The sequence below is a fragment of the Oncorhynchus tshawytscha genome, linkage group LG01, assembly GCF_018296145.1.
Source record: "Oncorhynchus tshawytscha isolate Ot180627B linkage group LG01, Otsh_v2.0, whole genome shotgun sequence".
NCBI classification, from domain to species: domain Eukaryota; kingdom Metazoa; phylum Chordata; class Actinopteri; order Salmoniformes; family Salmonidae; genus Oncorhynchus; species Oncorhynchus tshawytscha.
The window spans coordinates 21,492,515-21,514,465 of NC_056429.1; the positions used below are offsets into that span (position 1 = coordinate 21,492,515).

General features: G+C 41.4%; 2 protein-coding genes across 5 annotated transcripts in view; one reads left to right on the forward strand and one right to left on the reverse strand.

The window, feature by feature from the left end:
- LOC112261865 (A disintegrin and metalloproteinase with thrombospondin motifs 10-like) overlaps positions 1–9,519 on the reverse strand; it is a 54,829-nt gene extending 45,310 nt beyond the window's left edge. Inside the window, exons 1-2 of the mRNA XM_042309863.1 lie at positions 9,328–9,519; positions 5,114–5,492 (exon numbers count right to left, since the gene is read on the reverse strand). Coding sequence (XP_042165797.1) covers positions 5,114–5,219 — 106 coding nt within the window. The 5' untranslated portion in view covers positions 5,220–5,492; positions 9,328–9,519. The remainder of the gene's footprint in view (positions 1–5,113; positions 5,493–9,327) is intronic.
- Positions 9,520–13,385: 3,866 nt separating this feature from the next.
- On the forward strand, positions 13,386–21,580 carry LOC112242249 (tyrosine-protein kinase ZAP-70). Of its 4 annotated transcripts, XM_024410229.1 has the most exons (14): positions 13,386–13,491; positions 13,600–13,676; positions 17,308–17,793; positions 17,940–18,100; positions 18,190–18,328; positions 18,445–18,526; positions 18,637–18,659; positions 18,786–18,825; positions 19,107–19,317; positions 19,566–19,772; positions 19,973–20,165; positions 20,289–20,429; positions 20,824–20,936; positions 21,061–21,580. In XM_024410229.1, exons 3-14 carry the CDS (start codon positions 17,389–17,391, stop codon positions 21,176–21,178), a joined length of 1,833 nt encoding a protein of 610 aa, XP_024265997.1. In that variant the 5' UTR covers positions 13,386–13,491; positions 13,600–13,676; positions 17,308–17,388; the 3' UTR covers positions 21,179–21,580. The 4 variants fall into 4 exon arrangements, with proteins under 4 accessions (XP_024265997.1, XP_024266115.1, XP_024266059.1 ...); XM_024410347.1 differs by lacking the exon at positions 13,600–13,676; XM_024410291.1 differs by lacking the exon at positions 13,386–13,491 and having other exon boundaries at positions 13,500–13,676.
- Positions 21,581–21,951: the final 371 nt, after the last annotated feature.

A 21,951-nucleotide genomic window follows, 5' to 3' on the forward strand; every position in this document is an offset into this window, starting at 1 on the left:
GCTGAAAGCTTACATTTTTCTTAATATAACTGCACTGTCCAATTTACAGTAGCTATTACTGTGGAAAAAATGCCATGCTATTGTTTGAGGAGAGCTCCTAACAACAAAACACTTTTTTCACCTCTGAAGGTGAAATGTGTACATACATTCTGAAATCTTGCTCTGATTTATCATCCAAAGGGTCCCAGAGATAACATGAAGTGTCGTTTTGTTAGATAAAATCCTTTTTCATAGCCTAAAAAGGTCCATATAGCATGCATGATCGATTTTGTATTTCCACTCGTTCAATTTGCAAAGAAAGGAATCTGTGAAAATCTAACCCTAAATGTTGTTTCAACCAATCAAATCATATTTGTATGTATTCCTGGTCAGAGAGCGATGCCTTCATGGCACGACGATGACGCGGGTGGTCTTCACTTGATCGACTGTAATTTTGTCAAATAAGCCACAATCGGGGTCAAATAAAGCTAGCTAGATAGGCAATGAGCTGTGCTTTACGGGAGTATCCAGAAACCCCGTGTCTGTCGGGAAAATGTAGCTGCTAACCTTGTGCGACAGCCAGCCTTTTCGTTTTGGACAAAAATTATAAGAATATGGAGAGTTATGAAGTTATGAAAACTGGTTGTTTGCAAATGTTGAACTTATAATATGGCTACTAATACTGGAAAAGCTACATCAAAGTCCAAGTATACAGATTTGACGATATTCTTGCAGAAAAATGTAATATGAATGTAAATGTCTAATTCACGATTTGCCCAAATGTACCTGGATGACTTCACACTAAATGATATGTAGTTTGCTCATACTTCAAGTTATGCAATATGCATATCCTAGCTTCAGGGCCTGAGCTACAGGCAGTTGGATTTGGGTATGTCATTTTAGGTGAACATTGAAAAAAAGGGGACTATCCCTAAGAAGATTTATTAACAAAAGCACATTCGCGAAAAAAGCACACTCGTTTCACAAATGTCCCTAACCATAAACATCAATACCTTTCTTAAAATCAATACACAGAAGTATAATTTTTGAAACGTGAATATTTAGTTAAAAGAAATTCATGTTAGCAGGCAATATTAACTAAAGGAATTGTGTCACTTCTCTTGCATTCATATTTAGTTCACATATAGTTAAAAGAAATTCATGTTAGCAGGCCATATTAACTAAGGGAATTGTGTCACTTCTCTTGCGTTCTCTTGCGTTTTACATAATTATGACATAACATTGAAGGTTGTGCAATGTAACAGCAATATTTAGACTTAGGGTTGCCACCCGTTCGAAAATATACGGAACAGTTCCGTATTTCACTGAAATAATAAACGTTTTGTTTTCGAAATTATAGTTTCCGGATTAGACCATATTTATGACCAAAGGCTCGTATTTCTGTGTTTATTATATTATAATTAAGTCTATGATTTGATATTTGATAGAACAGTCTGGCTGAGCAGTAGTATGCAGCAACAGGCTCATACGCATTCATTCAAACAGCACTTTACTGCATTTTGCCAGCAGCTCTTAGCAATTCTAGAAACACAGCACTGTTGATGACTTCAAGCCTACCAAGTCCTGAGATTAGGCTGGCAAAAGTGCCTAAAAGTGCCTGGAGTCCACCTGTGGTAAATTAAATTGATTGGACACGATTTGGAAAGGCACACACCTGTCTATATTAGGTCCCACAGTTGACAGTGCATGTCAGAGCAAAAACCAAGCCATGAGTAACCAAAAAAGTGTTAAACAAATCAAATATATTTTATATTTCAGATTCTTCAAAGTTAGCCACCCTTTGCCTTGATAACAGTTTGCACATTCTTGGCATTCTCTCAACCAGCTTCATGAGGTAGTCACCTGAAATGCATTTCAATTAACAGGTGTGCCTTGTAAAAAGTTAATTTGTGGAATATATTTCCTTTGTAATGCATTTGAGCCAATTAGTTGTGTGGTGACAAGGTAGAGGTGGTATACAGAAGATAGCCCTATTTGGTAAAAGACCAAGTCCATATTATGGCAATAACAGCTCAAATAAGCAAAGAGAAATGACAGCCCATCATTACTTTAAGACATGAAAAGTAATCAGTCAATACGGAAAATTTGAAGAACTTTGAAAATTTCTTCAAGTGCAGTCGCAAAAACCATTAAGCGCTATGATGAAACTGGCTCTCATGAGGACCGCCACAGGAAAGGAAGACCCAGTGTTACCTCTGCTGCAGAAGATAAGTTCATTAGAGTTAACTGCACCTCAGATTGCAGCCCAAATAAATGCTTCACAATGTTCAAGTAACAGACACATCTCAACATCAACTGTAGACTACGTGAATCAGGCCTTCATGGTCGAATTGTTACAAAGAAACCACTTCTAAAGGACAACAATAATAATAAGAGACATGCTTGGGCAAAGAAACACAAACAATGGACATTAGACGGGTGGAAATCTGTCCTTTGGTCTGATGAGTCCAAATTTGAGATTTTTGGTTCCAACCGCTGTGTCTTTGTGAGACGCGGAGTAGGTGAACGGATGATGATGTGTGGTTCCACATGTGTGGTTCCCACTGTGAAGCATGGAAGAGGTGGTGTGATGGTGTGGGGGTGCTTTACTGGTGACACTATCTATGATTTATTTAGAATTCAAGGCACACTTAACCAGCATGGCTTCCACAGCATTCTGCAACGATATGCCATCCCATCTAGTTTGTGCTTAGTGGGACTATCATTTGTTTTTCAACAGGACAATGACCAACCACACCTCCAGGCTGTATAAGGGCTATTTGACCAAGAAGGAGAGTGATGGAGTGCTGCATCAGATGACCTGGCCTCCACAATCACCCGACCTCAACCCAACTGAGATGGTTTGGGTTGGACCGCAGAGTGAAGGAAAAGCAGCCAACAAGTGCTAAACATATGTGGGAACTCATTCAAGACTGTTGGAAAAGCATTCCAGGTGAAGCTGGTTGAGAGAATGCCAAGAGTGTGCAAAGCTGTCATCAAGAAGAACCTAAAATCTAAAATATATTTTGTGTTTAACACTTTTTGGGTTACTACATGATTCCATATGTTTTATTTAATAGTTTTGATGTCTTCACTATTATTCTACAATGTAGAAAATAGTAAAAATAAAGAAAAACCTTGAATGAGTAGGTGTGTCCAAACTTTTAACTGGTACTGTATACATTTCATGAAATGGTTTAATAACCCTGAACTAAATGACTTAATGCCACTACCACAATGGCTTACCTCATTATTCACTTATTTCAAGGGAAAAAGGAGAGAATATTATTTGTAAAATAAAACAATTCTCCAACTACGCCATGTCTGCATATTTGTCCTCTCTTTCTTTTAAATAAACACAAAGACACTAGCCAAATATACTCTGCAGCTTGTCTAGAATTGCAGCAGCAAATATTGGCAGATTTCATGCCCTCAGCAAATTTCCCATTTTCTAATTCTGTTTTTGTTGAAGGTTTTAATCTAGAATGACTTAAAGGGGTTACCATTCTGTGAGATAACAACTTACACTTGGCCAGGAGTCAATATCCATTTTGGGAGACATGACTAGCGTGGAGGAATCTGTAATGTATAAGGGCAGACGTACTGCAATTGAATTTCAAACCATTAACAAATTAAGCTATGACCTACTTGTTGCATTTTCCAGTGAATACTTGTGATGAATGCTAACTAATAAAAAAATATTACCGTCAATCATCAATGAAGCTGGTTTCATTTTTGTGTTAGAATAGTGTCCTTCTGGCCTCCCGAGTAGTGCAGCGGTCTAAGGCGTCACTACAGATCCGGGTTCGATCCCGGGCTGTGTCACAACCGTCTGTGATCGGGTGTCCCATAGGGCGGAACACAATTGGCCTAGTGTCGTCCGGATTAGGGGAGGGTTTGGCCGGGCAGGGCTTTACTTGGCTCATCGCACTCTAGCGACTCCTTGTGGCAGGCCAGGCGCCTGCAGGCTGACAGTGCTCGTCAGTTGAACGGTGTTTCCTCTGACACATTGGTGCAGCTGGCTTCCGGGTTAAGCTGGCAGGTGTTAAGAAGCGTGGTTTGGTGGGTCATGTTTCGGAGGACACATGATTCGACCTTCGCCTCTCCTGAGCCCTTTGGGGAGTTGCGGTGATGAAACAAGATCGTAATTGGATCACAATTGTATATCACAAAAAGGGGGTAAAATACAACAACAACAAAATGATACCAAAAAAAGTGTCCTTCGAGAGCTCAGTTTAAACAGAGAACCTAAATGAATGGGCCTGTCACGCCCTGACCTTAGAGATCCTTTATTCTCTATTTTGGGTTAGGTCAGGGTGTGGCTCGGGTGGGCATTCTAGTTTTGTTATTTCTATGTCGGCCTGGTATGGTTCCCAATCAGAGGCAGCTGTCTATCGTTGTCTCTGATTGGGGATCATATTTAGGCAGCCTTTTCCCACCTGTTTGTTGTGGGATCTTATTTTGTGTATAGTTGCTGGTTAGTACTACATAGCTTCACGTTCGTTTCTTTCTTCTTTATTGTTTTTTGCTGGTTCACATTAAATAAAGATGATGAACCCAACCCACGCTGCACCTTGGTCCGATTCCTACAACAACGTTTGTGACATGGCCTGTGGTGGTTTTTAAGGAAGCAGTGTGGCAGACAATTGGAAACATGACGTACAGGGTGCAGAGGTTAAGCATAGGAAATACACAATCAGTGCCTTGTTCTGCATGACAAGCCATGGACACTCTGGGTATTTATGTCCGAGCCTAAATGGGATTGGTCTGGCTGAGGAGTGGTGGGGTTAGTGTTAGGGGGTTGGCGCATGGCTCTCTGTCTCTGGAGTTGATTTGTGAGAGCAGGGTTCAAGTTTAGCAGGGCCACTGCCCTGGTGTGTGGGTGAGGTTAGAAGACACCCTCCCCACTGTATGGAACAGCTCATTGAATTGGTCCTTTACCTGTTTGAGTGAGGCACCAGGACTAGAAATGTTGAAGCACTTTCACAGTTCAGGATAGAGAATAATACAATATGATAGTAATAATAACATACTGCAATCATACTGTATATTCAGGATCAACATTTATACATTTAAACATGTCCATTTATGTCAAAAAGAAGAGAAGAATGGAGTCAACCCGATCTCTGCTCACCTTGTGACTGGGTGAACTTTTCAGCAGTCTGACTTTCTGCGACCTCGGTGGCAACCATGACGATGATGACAACAATGCAGGCCAAGGTCCTCCATAGCATTTCCATGGTTACTACAGCAAGCTTCAGTGCGGTCCCCAGGCCTCTGTCCCAACATGTCTTCTGCCCTCTGATGCCCCTCGCTCACCAATGGGACGCAGTGCACTCAAGGGCCATGGCAGCAGGATAGAGGTCCAGAGACTGTACTGGAGAGCTCTGGACACACAGCCTCTCTGCTTCTGTCTCTCTGGTAGAACCACGGTCAGGAGAAGATTCTGATAGAGAGACTGTCTCTGAGTACAGCAGCAGCAACAGAAGACTCTATAATGTACTGTGGCCTCTCTGTGGAAGAGAAACAGGTTAGTGTGAGGGGAGAGTGGGGAGGGAGAGAGAGAGGGCATGAGATCCACCTGACCCAAATGGTTCCCCTCTGACAACACAAATATATCTAGTCTGTAGTCAGTGCCTCATAAACAGCCATCTCCCACTGCGTCTTCAGCTAATCAATCATTCCTCCTGTCACAGGAAAACTGTGGCTGACAATCTGACACTAGGGTTTGCAAGTCTCGACCTGGGGGCCACTGTGTCTATTTTAGTGGTCTGAAATGAGTTAAAGCAGAATGGAAGACATTGATCTTTTAAAACGCTGTGCTTAGGCTGAGTAGGGTTGGAAGTGGGTGCTATGTCAGTGGCTGTGGAGGAAAATGACCCACACTCACTTTGGGCCTAATGTGGCCTGGCCCCATTACAGGATAGAGGCAGACACACAGCGAGAATAGGCCATTAGCCACAGATCAGGCATTTGTTGGGAAATCAAAAATGGCCTTTGAAAAAGCAACATTGGTTATTATTATATTAAAACACTGAAGATGTCCTTTTCACCATCGCACTTTGAAGTGTACAGAGGAGTTAAAAGCCTATTTACAGTAACATTGTGACTTTTGTTCCTAAGCCTTTTTGGCAATGTCATTGAGAGGCCCAAACCCAATCTTTGATACCGTTCCCTGCCACACTACCCACCTACCTCCATTCTCCCTCTATCGCTCTCTCAGTGTGTCTGAGTAAAGAACAGAGCAGAGACACTGGCTCAGATGGGATGGCTGGCGGCAAACCAACTGTAGGCAAAGGTAATCGGAAGCAGATGGGAAATTATTTGGCGACGAGCGTGAGGGAACAAGTTGCTTGCCTCCTGACAAAAAAATTACTAACAGGGAGTTCAAAGCTCAAGGGGCTGAAAGAGAGATGGGAGAGAGTGTGCTGTTCAGTCCAGCTGGGAGAGACATTCTTGAATACTAACACTCTGGTTATGAATACGTGTTGGTGTATGTGTAGGTGGATATTTGTATTTGTGTGTATGTGTATGTGTGTTTGGTTTTACTATCCTGGTTGGGACCAGAAGCCCTCACAAGGATAGCAAAACAAGGAAAGTAGGGACATTTCGCCGGTCCCCACAAGGAAAAAAGCTATTTTAGGGTTAGGTGTTAGGGTTAGGAGTTAGGGGTTAGGTTAAGGGTTAGGTTTAGGGTTAGGGAAAATATGATTTTGAATGAAAATTAATTGTTTGGTCCCCACAAGAATAGTAAAAAAAAAGTATGTGTGTGTGTGAGAGAGAGAGAGAGAGGGAGAGGGGGGGGCAGTCCCCTCCCGACACAGAGAGGTAAGTGGGGTAGATGTAGGCTTAATGTGCCTCTGGTTCCCTGGGTCCCAGTGCAGCAGTGCAGCAGTTCATGGTATAATACAGTCCTAAAACACTAAGGGGGCTTTGTGTTCCAACTTAAATGTGGAGCAACTGTAAACCCCTCTCCTCTCTCCATCTCCACAGCCCTCCCTCACTCCCTCTCTTCGCCCCTTCCGACCCCTCCCTCCAGGCTTTTTTCAGTAATTTCCTGCTTGGCCAAACTCTCTTTTATTTTCATTACTTTTTGTTGGAGTCTAATTTTATTGTGGGGTTATTACACTTGCAGCAATATAGCAAATGTGTCCATTAAAACTATTTCTCATCTTGTTTACTTAATCAAGACCCCCTATGATTGCCTTTGTGTTTTTAAACAAGGCTACTTAAAGGCTTTACTGACTGTCTTCAAGTTCTCCCTACACTAACTAAATCCTTGCTCAGTTAGGAAACATAACAAAAACTTGGTTGAATGGGGATTTTCACAATCTCTTGAAAGTGATTTTGTAATTTGTCTTTGGGGGTCTGTTTTGCAACAGTTTTCCTTTCAGAAAGATAATGTTGATGTGTTAAGCTTTTCAACATATCTACTGCATTGGAAAAGGCAGTGAAAAGTATGTTTTTGCAGACTATCTATAGTGATGTTGCCAGGAAGCGTCCAGACAGAATTTAAAATACTAAACAAACCCATATGACTCGCTCAAAGTAAAGGCTCTCAGTCTCTCTAAGAAACGCAGATGCTTATTGTCCCCTGCTCCTAACACCACCCTCACTGTGCTCCTTTGAAGACACCACTATGATTGTCCACTCACCCTCTCTCTCCTTTCTGATATCAGACTGACTCTTCACTCCCTCATATTATGTCATTTCTGAGTTATATTCAAGTAGGGGAGAGTGTGGCCTCGCCTCTTCACTATACTGTAAACACATCAACACTAAGTGAAAGCTGGGAGCTCATGCAACACATAGCCTAGATACTTGTATCACCCTGACAGCAGTCATTCCCTCAGAAGTGGCTTTGAAAAACAAGCTCAATTCACATGACTCCTCCATGTTAAGCCTTCCACAACAAACAACAGATGAGGTGATACAAATAATAGGGAGAATAAAGGAAGGGATCTCAGTCTAAACACTAGTGGCATTCCTCCTTCAATCCCCCAAAAAAAAAAAAACAATCTGGAGATGAAAAGTGTGAACATAAACAATTAGGCTTGTCAGACAGCCAAGGATGCGCACTCTGAAAATGAGCCGTAGTCTAAGACAATATTTTCTGAGAGCTGGCTTCAGGTGGGCTGACTCAGTCAGCAACTGTAGACCATACAGAAGAGAGGCAGTTTAAGCTTTGAGTTCTTGAGTTTCATATTTCTCATGCTACATACTCACAGACAAAGAAAGACTACAGATTTGTCCATTCTCTTAAGTCAGTTGAGAGAGACCTAGGAACCTCACATGCAGATCAAACACTGGGCAGCCCTACCATGGTGAAGCTACTGGATGTGAAAGGCATTTACAATATGACCAAAACATCAATACGTTTTGTGACACAAATCCTTTCCATACATTTTTTTTATTTAACCAAGCAACACCAACATTGGATTTTGTTAGAAAAGACGCCACAAGCCTAATGTCAGCACTAGTTCACTTCTGGGTCAGTCTCATAAATCTGATCATTGGCTGAGGAAGAGGAGCACTATGTGGAGGGGGAGGGGGGTATCTGTATGGACTGCTTGTACCAGATATACAACTCTGTGTTCAATGTTCAATGAATCACTATGCAACTCCTTCAAGGTACTTGATTTGTGATTTTTTGTTGTAAAATATTTGTTTGAGGTGTGTGTGTGCGTGTGCATGAGAGAGAGACAGAGAGTGACAGACAGATGTCACCCAAACACACAAATATTCATCAAACACTTTTAAACAGTGCAGTAGTTCACTGATGTCTTGAAGAATCCACTTCTGCCTATTCTTTCTCCAACTCTTGCAGGAGCATTGCTTGCTCCCTCGCCTGTCAGAAAACCTCATAAGACCAGGGGCATGTGCCATTTGACACTACATGCTGCTGCTCCCAGGCATCAGACAAGCACAGTCTCTCATCGCCCGCAACCTATGGGTTCAGCTTTTCAAATAACAGTATCCATTTCACTCAACTATATGGGGAAAGTGTTTTGGATCCATGACAGTTTCTTCATTAACCTCAACGCAATTAAACAAAGAAATACCACCAACAAATGGTGTTAATATACAATTCAAAATATTCTACTTTACTGAGAAATCAACCCCATCACAAAATATCATGGTCTGACTCGACCTGATAATTCCATGGTCATTTTCGAGTTGTGAAAAATGACTTTAAATATCTGTAAAATCGATATGGAACACTTCTAAAGAATCCGTCAAGCATTTTTGCGGAATGGACTATGCTCTCATAATACAGCCTACAGAGAAGTGCACACTAGGTTTACGAAAGATACGTTTAAAATAAGTTAAAAAATGAGAGTCCAGTACCTTTTTCTTGTCCCTGTCCAGGTTCACTATGGTTGCCTCTCGGGGTTTACGATGTCTTTCTCCTGTTCTCCTTTAAGACGTGTCAGTTGCCTTGAAAAGTTATGTCTGTATTGAGCCGAGGATCGTAGATGAGTGGACCTCTCCTGCTCCCAGGGTCCCACTGCCACAGCAACGCCGTGGATGCCTGCTCGTTCGCTCGCTCTCACAGCTGCGTACTAGACCAGGAAGTGAAAATGTTAATGGTAGCGTCCGTACGCACGGAGGAGCTACACCAAAGATTTTTGGCTACAGAAAACAGAGAGGGGCCCAATGTGATGTTTATAACACAACTACAACCAAATTTATGCAACAACATATAAAGACATACATTTGGTTCCATTTGACGTTTACAATATGATATTTCGATGAAAAAGTTCAACTATACATCATGCTTGCAAGAAAAGCGACTTCCATAATAACCTGGTTTAAGAGACGGGAGAGAGGCTGCTACATCTGGTTCTTATGGGGATTCTAATCAAAATAAACGTTTTATCAACGACAATGTTATTTTTGAGAAGCCACATTCATTTTGTGAAAAACATTTCTATAGTGTGTTTGATTTCATACTTTCAGATTTTTCGAACTCACTTCTTCCGTTTTCACTGGTGCAGTTTGCTATAGAACATTCGCAGATTAAACACTGCAGAAACTCCGATTAGCTAGATAAAAGGAGATGTTTTAATCGGAGTACTCATCAATTACGACTTTACCCAACATAGGCCTATAGCATTTACATGACTAATGCCGGCATACACGTAAACCCAGAATTGGATTGCACTGTCAGGTCTGGTGTGGAGACGTTGCTGTAGTAGGTTCTATATGACCTAGTAGTACCAGTGGGTTATTTTATGATGACAGTGTAGTTACCTGAATAGTTGAAGGAGAAGTTCACTTTATTTGAACCAAATCTCTATTTTCAATGTACATTTATCTGCAATGTATATTTGATCTGCAATGTAATAAAAAATATAAAAATATCTGAATTGTAAATGTATCCACAATGTAAATTTATCTGCAATGTTATATTCCATTTTGCTGCAGAGCTGGTAGGGGAACCGTTTGATTTGCACAGAATGGATCATAGCATTACGGATAAAGTCAGAGTGACACAATTTCATGTGTACAACATCTAAAGACCTGCATCACTAATACTGGTTGCGTTGTAGTTTCTAAAAGGAAGTATTTGGGTGTTTTTAAAGCCTTTGTTCATATTTTTCTGTGCCCCTATAACTTCTTAACAAGCATGAAGAAGTATATCACTGGTAGGGTAAGTTTCTCAAAAACAATTAAGATCACAAATATCTAGGCACTTCTATAATAATGCCATTAACATCGGAAATAGAGATTTGGTTCAAATATAGTGAACGTCTCCTTTAATCCAGACCGCCCTCTGTAGTTGATTTGGAGCATGGCCTTCTTCAAACTGTTTTTTTGTAAGGTATGGTAGACAATGCATTGGCCCTGTTTTGAAATGTGACTAACAAGATACAGTGCATTCGGAAAGCATTCAGTCCCCTTTACATTATCCACATTTTCCCTCATCAATCTACACACAATACCACCTACTGACAAAGCGAAAACAAGGTTTTTAGCCATTTTTGCAAATTATTAAAAATAATAAACAGAAATACCTTTTGCTATGAGACTCGAAATTGAGTTCAGGTGCATCCTGTTTCCATTGATCATCCTTGAGATGTTTCTACAACTTGAAACAACTTGAAACATGTGGTAAATTCAATTGACTGGACATGATGTGGAAAGGCACACACCTGTCTATATAAGGTCCCACAGTTGACAATGCATGTCAGAGCAAAAACCAAGTCATGAGGTCGAAGGAATTTTTAAAATTGTATTTATTTATTTCACCTAGGTAGGCCAGTTGAGAACAAGTTCTCCTTTACAACTGCTACCTGTCCAAGATAAAGCAAAGCAGTGCGACACAAACAACACAAAGTTACACATGGGATAAACAAACGTATAGTCAATAACACAATAGAAAAATCTAAATACAGTGTGTGCAAATGTAGTAAGATTAGGAAGTAAGGCAAGGAATAGGCCATAGTGGAGAAATAATTACAATTTAGCAATTAAACAATGGAGTGATGGATAGTGCAGAAGATTAATTTTGCAAGTAGACTTACTGGGGTGCCATCGAGCAAAACAATAAATAATAATATGGGGATGAGGTAGTAGGGTGGGCTATTTACAGATGGGATGTGTACAGATAAGCTGCTCTGACAGCTGATGCTTAAAGTTAGTGAGAGAGATATAAAACTCCAGCTTCAGTGATTTTTGCAATTCGTTCCAGTCATTGGCAGCAGAGAACTGGAAGGAAAGGCAGCCAAAGGGGAGTTGGCTTTGGGGATGACCAGTGATATATACCTGCTACGGGTGGGTGCTGCTATGTTGAACAGTGAGCTGAGATTAGGTGGGGCTTTACCTAGCAAAGACTTATAGATGGCCTGGAGCCAGTGGGTTTGGCGACGAATATGAAGCGAGGGCCAGCCAACGAGAGCATACAGGTCGCAGTGGTGGCTTTGGTGACAAAATGGATGGCACTGTGATAGACTACATCGAATTTGCTGAGTAGAGTGTTGAAGGCTATTTTGTAAATGACATCGCCGAAGTCAATGATCGGTAGGACTGTCAGTTTTACGAGGGTATGTTTGGCAGCATGAGTGAAGGGTGCTTTGTTGTGGAATAGGAAGCCGATTCTGGAACATTTTTTGGATTGGAGATGCTTAATGTGAGTCTGGAAGGAGAGTTTACAGTCTAACCAGACACCTAGGTATTTGTGGTTGCCCACATATTCTAGGTCAGAACCGTCCAGTGTAGTGATGCTATACGGGCAGGCAGGTGGGGCAGCGATCGGTTGAAGAGCATGCATTTAGTTTTACTTGCATTTAAAAGCAGTTGGAGGCCACGGAAGGAGTGTTGTATGGCATTGAAGCTCGTCTGGAGGTTTGTTAACACAGTGTCCAAGGAAGGGCCAGAGGTATACAGAATGGTGTCGTCTGCGTAGAGGTGGATCAGAGACTCACCAGCAGTAGAGCTCCAAGAGCTCCAAGAAAGGATTGTCTCGGGGCACAGATCTGGGGAAGGGTAGCAAAACATTTCGGCTGCATTGAAGATCCCCAAGAACACAGTGGCCTCCATCATTCTTAAATGAAAGACGTTTGGACACCTAAAGGACTCTCAGACCATGAGAAACAAGATTCTGTGGTCTGATGAAACCAAGATTGAACTCTTTGACCTGAATGCCAAGCATCACGTCTGGAGGAAACCTGGCACCAGCCCTACGGTGAAGAATGGTGGTGGCAGCATCATGTTGTGGGGATGTTTTTCAGCAGCAGGGACTGGGAGACTAGTTAGGATCGAGGGAAAGATGAACGGTGCAAAGTACAGAGAGATCCTTGATGAAAACCTGCTCAGGATCTTAGACTGGGGTGAAGGTTCACCTACCAACAGGACAACGACACCAAGCACACAGCCAAGACAATGCAGGAGTGGCTTCGAGACAAGTCTCTGAATGTCCTTGAGTGTCCCAGCGAGAGCCCGGACTTGAACCTGATCGAAAATCTCTGGAGAGACCTTAAAATAGCTGTGCAGTGACACTCCCCATCCAACCTGACAGAGCTGGAGAGGATCTGCAGAGAAGAATGGGAGAAACTCCCCAAATACAAATGTGTCAAGCTTGCAGCGTCGTACCCAAGAAGACTCAAGGCTGTAATCGCTGCCAAAGGTGCTTCAACAAAGTACTGAGTAAAGGGTCTGAATACTTATGTAAATGTGATATTTCACTTTTTAAAAAAATATAAATTAGCAAAAATGTCTAAACCTATTTTTGCTTCATCATTATGGGGTATTGTGTGTAGATTGGTGAGTGAAAAAACAAATTAATACATTTTAGATTACGGCTGTAATGTTAACAAAATGTGGAAAAAGTTAAGGGGTCTGAATACTTTCCGAATGCACTGTATTTGAATGTTCCATCTAACCATTAAAACCTCCGTCATAGACTCACTGCTGGAGGGTCGTGGTGGCAGGCTACAGGTGGAGACAGAAGATTGGGGCTGCTGTTTCAGATGGCTGTATAGAGAACTGCTGTCACTTCATGTAGCTGAGGTAAGGAAGTAGGTTAGTTTCTCTGTGAAGATTCCAGACTGTATCGATCAACCGACATAGTTTTCCTGCACCCTCACACGATCACTGATGCCTCTGCTCTGTCACCAGACTCAGCTACTCTCTCTCTGAGGCCAACCTGTCTAGCTCTGACTTCTCTTCCCTTGGTTCCAGTTAAATAGTTTATGGTGAGTGCATCTTAAGTCAGTCCTGTGTTTTTTATATACTCATTGGCAATAGAGTAAATAGGATTATATTTTTTAAATCTTTATATAACAAGGCTATTGTCTTTCGGAGATGGAAAAAACGTAAGTTGAAATGCTATTACTTTAATCTACTTTGAAGTATACTAATACAATATTTTAGACTGAATTTATATCAATGATATATATAAATAAACTATAGACTGTTCTGGAAATGTGTGTTCCCTTGTAACCAGTGCCTTGAACACATTTAAGTGTTAATATGTTTCTATTAGCAGAGTTTATGCTGTAACAAATGCAAAATGTGTTCACCACTGTGTGGCAAAGACATTCTAGCTGTGGCTTCAAAAGTAGAGATTATATTTATAAATAGTTCTTTTCATTGTGTATATGAATAGAAAGCCAAAAGGGGGTACGGTTTTCAAGTGGACACACCCAAGGGTTCTTTGTGTGTTGTTTATTGCTTGTAACTTTCTTTTTGAACGATTGATTCTATTTTGAGACTTGTTGGCACGTGTAATCAGATAATTATTACAAAATAGATGACCAATACTGTGCTTTGTATGAAAATAAGGTGCTGTCTTTCTATATTATTATATATCATTCTCATCTAGATGACAGACCAAGCTTCTGTGACATTTACGGACCTACTGTAATCCAGTTCAACCAATGCAATGGAATATCTATAAAATACAACATGATTTGCCTGTCGAGATAGGTCCCTGGCTTAAACAGGACTGGCTAAACTAGTGTCCTGAGGATCTGAGGACTTCTGGGCCCATGTGTAGCTCAACTCTTTATAGAGATGCCACAACCCAGATTACTGAGACTGATGTGTTGGCGTTCCAGGGAAAGAGTTAGGGCTTACAAATACTTCATTATACTCTTAGGTTTGGTCTTAAGCTCGACTGGCTAAATATAGTTGGATGAGGGGCCACTGTCCGAAACCCAACAAGGCAACAGTAAGCACTTTGCGGGTTACATGTTCATAAAACAAAAGCAGGAAACGAAATTCAAAAAGCTTGATTTGAAATCGACGATAATCTTCTACGTAGGCCCATAGGAAAAATATGCGCATTGGAGTCTCTTCGATTTTCCATTGACGTAAGCAATTTATAAGGTAGCAGTCTGGCCCACTGACTTCATTTGTACATTAACCTCCCATCATTTTAATGTAGACCTACGCTTGATGTTTGTAGGCCTATTTGTGTGGTTGTTTCTACAAAACACTGCAGGCGTTATTAAGCAACATGGTGTGGTTTATCTGTTCTAGAGGCCTAGAATGATAACAACATAAAGAATTGCTGCATTGAACACATGCATATATTTGGACATGTTTTGATAAGCCTAACTTATTAGATGTTCGCCTGATTTTAAAAATGTTGCTAAGTGCATAGTAGCCAAAGTAATGTAATGGTTTAGGAATGTTTTTATTAGAGTAACTTACAAAACCGATACCCCTCCTGATATATAAAGTGTCTTTTGTATGATCAATTGAATCCAATTCAAAGACAAATAATAACCCACACTTTGTTTGGGCTTACTATGATTATATGAAATACAAGGCAAATATGCATTATTATTGTTACAGTTCATAGCCATGAGCCAATGAACTAATTCAGCAACCCTGAGTCAACTGTTAATAGTTGATGAATGTCATGTTTTATAGCCAAACCAAAGACCCTCTGTGTTATCCTCTGTGCCGCAGTGGATAGGGCATTCCGTCTGTAGAGCTCAAAGCCACTTGTACCTGCATGGGAAAAGCTGTGCGTCAGAACACAGAAGGGTTTCTGCTCTGCTATCTCCCCGCTCTTTAAAGCTACAGCCTTCAGCCTGCCGAGGCTGGTACTGTATGCCCTATACTGGCTCAGCTGTTAACCACAACCAACCTCCAGGCAAAACACAGAGAGTATAGACCTACAGCTGTTTTCTATGTGGTCCTAATGTCTGTTCTGAGGTGGAAGGAAAGCAAGATGAGGGAAGAGAATTGGTGTGTTCAAAAGCAAACAGCATATTTATGCTCTAATTATTAAGTAGTGGTGAGAGCTTTATGGTTTTGTTTGTGTTCACTCATAAATTCAGGAAACTAGAAAATAAAATGTGGACATTTACTAGTCAACAACTCTCTTGTTGAAAATACGTCTTCTTCTCTGACAGATTGGTTTTTATGCTTAACATCTTTCAATTTTCATGGTAACTGACTTTTATGGTTACTCTCAAGTACTTTATTCTGTCATTCAGGGTTTTAGCTGTTAAATTCAGCTCATATAATACCAGGATAAAAAAGACAGGAAATAAAACTAAACACTAGTCAGTTCAGTTTGAGCCATTCACAACATGTAAAGACCACTGTCCTTTTTAACCGTGTGGTGAGGGGGGAGGGGTTGAAGTTCTCAGGCCATGGTGGAGTCTATGTGCGTTGTGGCTCATTGCGGCTCTCTGTGGCTCTGTCTGTGTGTCCGCCGTGGATGTGGGCAGTCTGTCACAGGTACGCCCAGGAAACTGTGGTTGAATCACACTACACTTTTAAGCATAGACACAAGCTTCAGGTGATAGTCCTTACATTCTCCCCTTTTGACATACCACCACCTCAGAGAATCATTTCACCAAGCACAAGACTTCAGATCTCTGAAACAAAAATCAAATATTGGCCATGAAGAGTTCCCATAAGGAGCTAGTAGTAATTGTGTATCATGTCATTAACTGAATTTAACTTTAATTTTGGCAGGTCATTTAACTGCAAACCAAATCAAGGAAAACCACCCTAACCTATGACTCACACCAACAGATTGGAAAACATGTTTAGCTAAACGCTTTATTTTTCCAAAATGGGGGTGTCAATTGAAAAGAAAAAGGGGAAGTTATATGACGACCGCAAATAGAAAACTACATCAAAGTATCACTATGTTAACTGATTCAATGCCCATCTTTATTTTGTCGACCAAGCTCCTTTTTGTAAGTGTGTGTGATATGGGGTCATGGTATCCATGTTTTCAAAGTTATCATGATACTCATATGTGTATTTCCCACCAACAGGCTTTTCTCGCTTGTTATCAAATAAAGCTAGCTCACAGTAGAACAGACACAAAATGCTGTGATGCTAACCTGTAGTCTACACTTGGTTTATTTGACATTTCCTGATAGCCAGTTAAAAGCACAAGTTGGGGGCTTTACATCTGTTTGTTTTTTTATTTTCATTTATCTAAAAAATATGTTCCCTTAATTTTCATTTAAATTAGTCACTAGTGTGTTGAAAAGTTTTGGAAACAGCAGCACCTGCTCAACGGAAGAGTGAGAAACTAAAGAGAGGTTGGAGAAGGAGGATGGGGGCGGTTGTCAACTTCCTGTTGTGGCTGTGCTTAACACCAGCCTGTGCCGGTGCAGAGAAACACACACTCCCTATCTCAAATACTGCACACTGAACAGCCCAACCACACAAATACCTCAGTCACTCATCTGGGTCCATAAGATGGAGGCTCAATGTGAGTTATGATAAAGGCTGAAGACTGTACCTCATCAACAACCTCAATTAGAAAAACACATATCCTGTAGTAATTTGAATATTGTTTTTTTAAATAATGGTCATCCATGAATATTTTCCATTCTCCTTATATAGATCTTTAACCAGGAGCCTCCAGCCATCTCCAACCCTTTTAACTGAGGAGTCTTCCCTCGTACTGCCTGAGGAGACTCAGACATGGCGACAGACCCTGCGGCAGAGCTGCCTTTCTTCTACGGCAGCATCAGTCGTTCGGAGGCTGAGGAGCACCTGAAGCTGGCAGGCATGGCTGACGGGCTGTTCCTGCTGCGCCAGTGTTTGCGGAGCCTGGGCGGCTACGTGGTCTCTCTGGTGTGGAATGTGGAGTTCCACCACTACTCTGTGGAGAAACAGCTCAACAGCACCTACTGTATTGCAGGTGGAAAGCCCCACTGTGGTCCAGCGGAGCTCTGTGAGTTTTACAGTAATGATTCAGATGGCCTGGTGTGCACCCTGAGGAAGCCCTGTCTGCGCTCCCCAGACAACCCCATCAGAGCAGGCGTCTTTGATAACCTGAGGGACAACATGCTGAGGGAATATGTACGACAGACCTGGAACCTGGAGGTGAGGGTTGGCTAAATTACATTTGAGTAATTTCACAGACGCTGTTAACCAGAGCGACTATCACAGGATGAGAGGCAGCAGGGCCTGAAGTCACATAAACACTGTCTCTGATGTAGTTTCCTGTCTGACTTTGTATCTGTGTTCAGGGGGAGGCCATGGAGCAGGCTATCATCAGCCAGGCTCCACAGCTGGAGAAGCTGATCGCCACCACCGCCCATGAGAGGATGCCCTGGTACCACAGCAAGATACCTCGCCAGGAAGGGGAGAGGCGGCTCTACTCCGGGGCACAGCCAGATGGAAAGTTCCTGTGAGTCATGAAATGCATTTTAGTCAAACACTACACAAAGGTTCTAAAAACACCCACAACATATTTTGATTTGAGTTTTTATTAATCAGAATCAGAGACAGGGAAGAGTCTGGAACCTTTGCCCTTTCTTTGATGTACGGAAAAACGACCTACCATTACCAGATCCTACATGACAAATCAGGGAAGTACTCCATGCCAGAGGGAACCAAATTTGACACTGTGTGGCAGGTAGGCTGTTCTCTCTTCTCCAATAAATGAGTCCAAGTTTATTATGTCTGCTACCTAATGTTTACAAAGAGACAAAGAGAGTTATCTTTCCCTGCCACTCTCCCTCCCTTCTGCAGCTGGTTGAGTATCTGAAGATGAAACCTGATGGGCTAGTGACAGTTCTGAGGGAACCGTGTGTGAACCGCAACAACACCAAACGTACTTAACTAACATTTTGTTCACAATTATCAAATTCTTCTTATTGTTTCACTTAACTTTGTCCCTAATGCCATTGAATTAATTTTCTTATTTCTCAAATCCATTTTCAGAGACTCCTGTTGTGCCCTCGGGGGTGAGTATCAAGAACATTCTCCATGGTAGATACTCTCTTTCCAACGTATTTATTGAGGCATCTGCTAAATGGCTTATTATTATTATTATTATTATATTACTATTAAATACAGTACATTTCTTTCAGAGGCGGCCCAGAACAAATGGATACACACCGCCACCTGGAGGTAGGTCAATAACATTACAACACATGGTCTTTCTACCAAAACCCACACATACACAAATCACTAAATGTGTCTTTTTATATATATATATATATATATATATATATATATTTATTTATTTCTTTTTACCCCTTTTTCTCCCCAATTTCGTGGTATCCAATTGTTTTTAGTAGCTACTATCTTGTCTTCATCGAGAGACGAAGGTTGAAAGTCATGCGTCCTCCGATACACAACCCAACCAATGTCTTTAAGACATTTCCCTGTGGTTTGTCCCTTTCTTACAGTACCTCTGGGGGGCTCCAAGGAAATCAAGACTTCCCCCCCCACAGACCGTCCGATGTTGCCCATGGACTGCAGTGAATTTCTCAACCCTTACCATGACCCCAATGACCTGAAGAAGTTCTTCATCAACAGGGATCAGCTGATGATTGACGAGGTGGAGCTCGGCTCGGGAAACTTTGGCTGTGTCAAGAAAGGAGTCTTCAAAACAAATAAGTGAGAGGGGGGTTGACCTGCTTTTTGGATGAATCAAACCAGAACATCAGATCCTGATTTTAGAACCTATAACGTCAGCCTAGAGCCATTTATAACAATTGATAACTACCTTTTAGGTCAGAGGTTTCTCATGATTTTTACTGACAAAATTAGCTGATCAGGAAAAAATCTGGACCCCAGTTATAGGTTATAATTAGGAAAAACATGGGGCCCTATTCATAACACCAATAATTCCTGTGTGGTTCCAGGGGCCACACTGATGTGGCCATCAAGGTGCTGAAGAGTGAGAATGAGAAGCTGGTGAAAGATGAGATGATGAGGGAGGCGGAGATCATGCACCAGCTGAGTAACCCTTACATCGTCCGCATGCTGGGGCTCTGCCAGGCTGAGTGCCTGATGTTGGTGATGGAGATGGCTTCTGTTGGGCCACTCAACAAGTTCCTCTCCACCAATAAGTAAGGTCAATTATTTCACACGTGTAGTACAATATATACAGTTTCATAAGGCATGTTATTCTCTTAGTAGTGACATTGATCATAGACAGTTACGGAAATTCCATTAATGATAGCACTACTAATACTCAAACAATACCATGACATACTGTAATTTCTCAAAAGGTTTATTTGAGTTCCCTTTCTGTCCTTCTACCTCTCAGGGATAAGGTCACAGTGGAGAACATTGTGGGTCTGATGCACCAGGTGTCTATGGGAATGAAGTACCTGGAGGAGAAGAACTTTGTGCACAGAGACCTGGCAGCTCGCAACGTCTTGCTGGTCAACCAACAGTTTGCCAAGATCAGTGACTTTGGTCTGTCCAAGGCTTTGGGTGCTGATGACAACTATTACAAGGTAGGAGTCTCTTGCACGTGTCATGTGCTATAATCTTGGTCTGTTTTATATAGTCAGTTCTTAAAACATTATTCATGTGGTATGTGTATGTGTGTGTGCGTGCGTGTGTGGATGGGTACATAGGCACGCACAGCAGGAAAATGGCCGCTGAAGTGGTATGCTCCAGAATGCATGAACTTCCACAAGTTCTCCAGCAAGAGTGATGTCTGGAGCTTTGGTGTCACCATGTGGGAAGCGTTTTCTTACGGAGGAAAACCATACAAGGTACAATCTGTACAGCACCTGCAAGACATATAACCACAATATAGTTAAATGTTTATACTGTATTATAAACTGGGTAGTTCGAGCCTTGAATGCTGATTGGCTGAAATCCGTGGTATATCAGACCGCATACGACGGGTATGACAAAACATGTCTTTATACTGGTCTAATTACATTTGTTACCAGTTTATAATAGCAATAAGGCACCTCGGGGTTTGTGGTATATGACCAATATAGCACTGCTAAGGGCTGTATCCAGGCACTCCGTGTTATGTCATGCATAAGAACAGCCCTTGGCCATATACCTCATCCCCTCGTGCCTTATTGCTTAAATAACAACCTCCAACACAGTGCTGTCTAGATTAACTTAATCTGCGTCTTCACCAAATATGATCAGAAAATGAAAGGTCCGGAGGTGATCAGTTTCATTGCCAGTGGGAGCCGGATGGAATGTCCGTCTGGATGTCCAGATAGAATGTATGCACTGATGAAGGACTGCTGGACATACAAGTAAGTGAGAAACTAGAGACCTATTCATTTTCACACCACATGGGAAGTAGGCTACTAGGCCACACCGCTGCCCATTTAAAAGTAGATGCATCACATCTAAAGTGTCTGACCTTTCGCTTCTCAGACACGAGGACCGGCCAGGCTTTGTGAAGGTGGAGGAGTGCATGCGAGTCTTTTATTACTCCATATCCAACAAAACTCCTCCTGAGGTGACCGCAGATGCTGCTGAGCCTCTCAAGTAGACCAGAGACAACAGACACTCTGTCCCCCCGCCATACAATGCATTCTTTGAGATAGACAAAAAGATTCTTATGAACTAGTCTGGGCACTAGCTGACAGCTTCAGCAACAGGCAGCTACAGTAAACAGCTAAACAAGCCTTATTGACACAAATGTGAGTTTGTAATGAAAGTCATTCTTGTGAGGATGCTCCTCTTCTGAAAGGTAGCTCAAGACTCCATCATCCGAGGTTTGGAATAGTTTGATAGAAACGCTTCACGAAGAATTGTGCATGGTAAAATTACAATTTGAAAGTGTAATGATTCTTTGGGAGTACTTATACTATAGGTCAAATGTGAATTATATTTAAGTGCTTCAGCTCTGTATACATTCCTTAATATGTCATGATTAAACATTTTCACAGAATATGGTGTATCTATATCAAGTAATTGTGAAAAGAATTTGTGAATGAATTATGAAAAGTAAAAAGGCCAGAAACATCGGCTCAAACGGGCAACCTGCAGTTGCTACAGTACATCCATTTTTGGACTTATAAATTAATGATATGTACCCTTTGATTCTTGAAGAATATATCTTATAAATTAATGATATATACCCTTTGATTCTTGAAGAATATATATTGTAAATTAATTATATATAGCCTTTGATTCTTGAAGAATATATCTTGTAAATTCCTCATGAGCTTAGCTGTCGTACCCCATCAGATCCAAAATAAAAGTTTGTTTTACTCCAACGTTTGTAAACAAAGTAAATGTAAACAAACACTATATAGCCTC

Bases quoted from the DNA above. Each gene is read 5' to 3' on its own strand.
- LOC112242249 (XM_024410229.1), top strand. From the start codon at position 17,389: ATGGCGACAGACCCTGCGGCAGAGCTGCCTTTCTTCTACGGCAGCATC. The intron at 17,794-17,939 runs GTGAGGGTTGGC...ATCTGTGTTCAG, and splicing joins GACAGACCTGGAACCTGGAG to GGGGAGGCCATGGAGCAGGC. The intron at 20,937-21,060 runs GTAAGTGAGAAA...TTCGCTTCTCAG, and splicing joins AAGGACTGCTGGACATACAA to ACACGAGGACCGGCCAGGCT.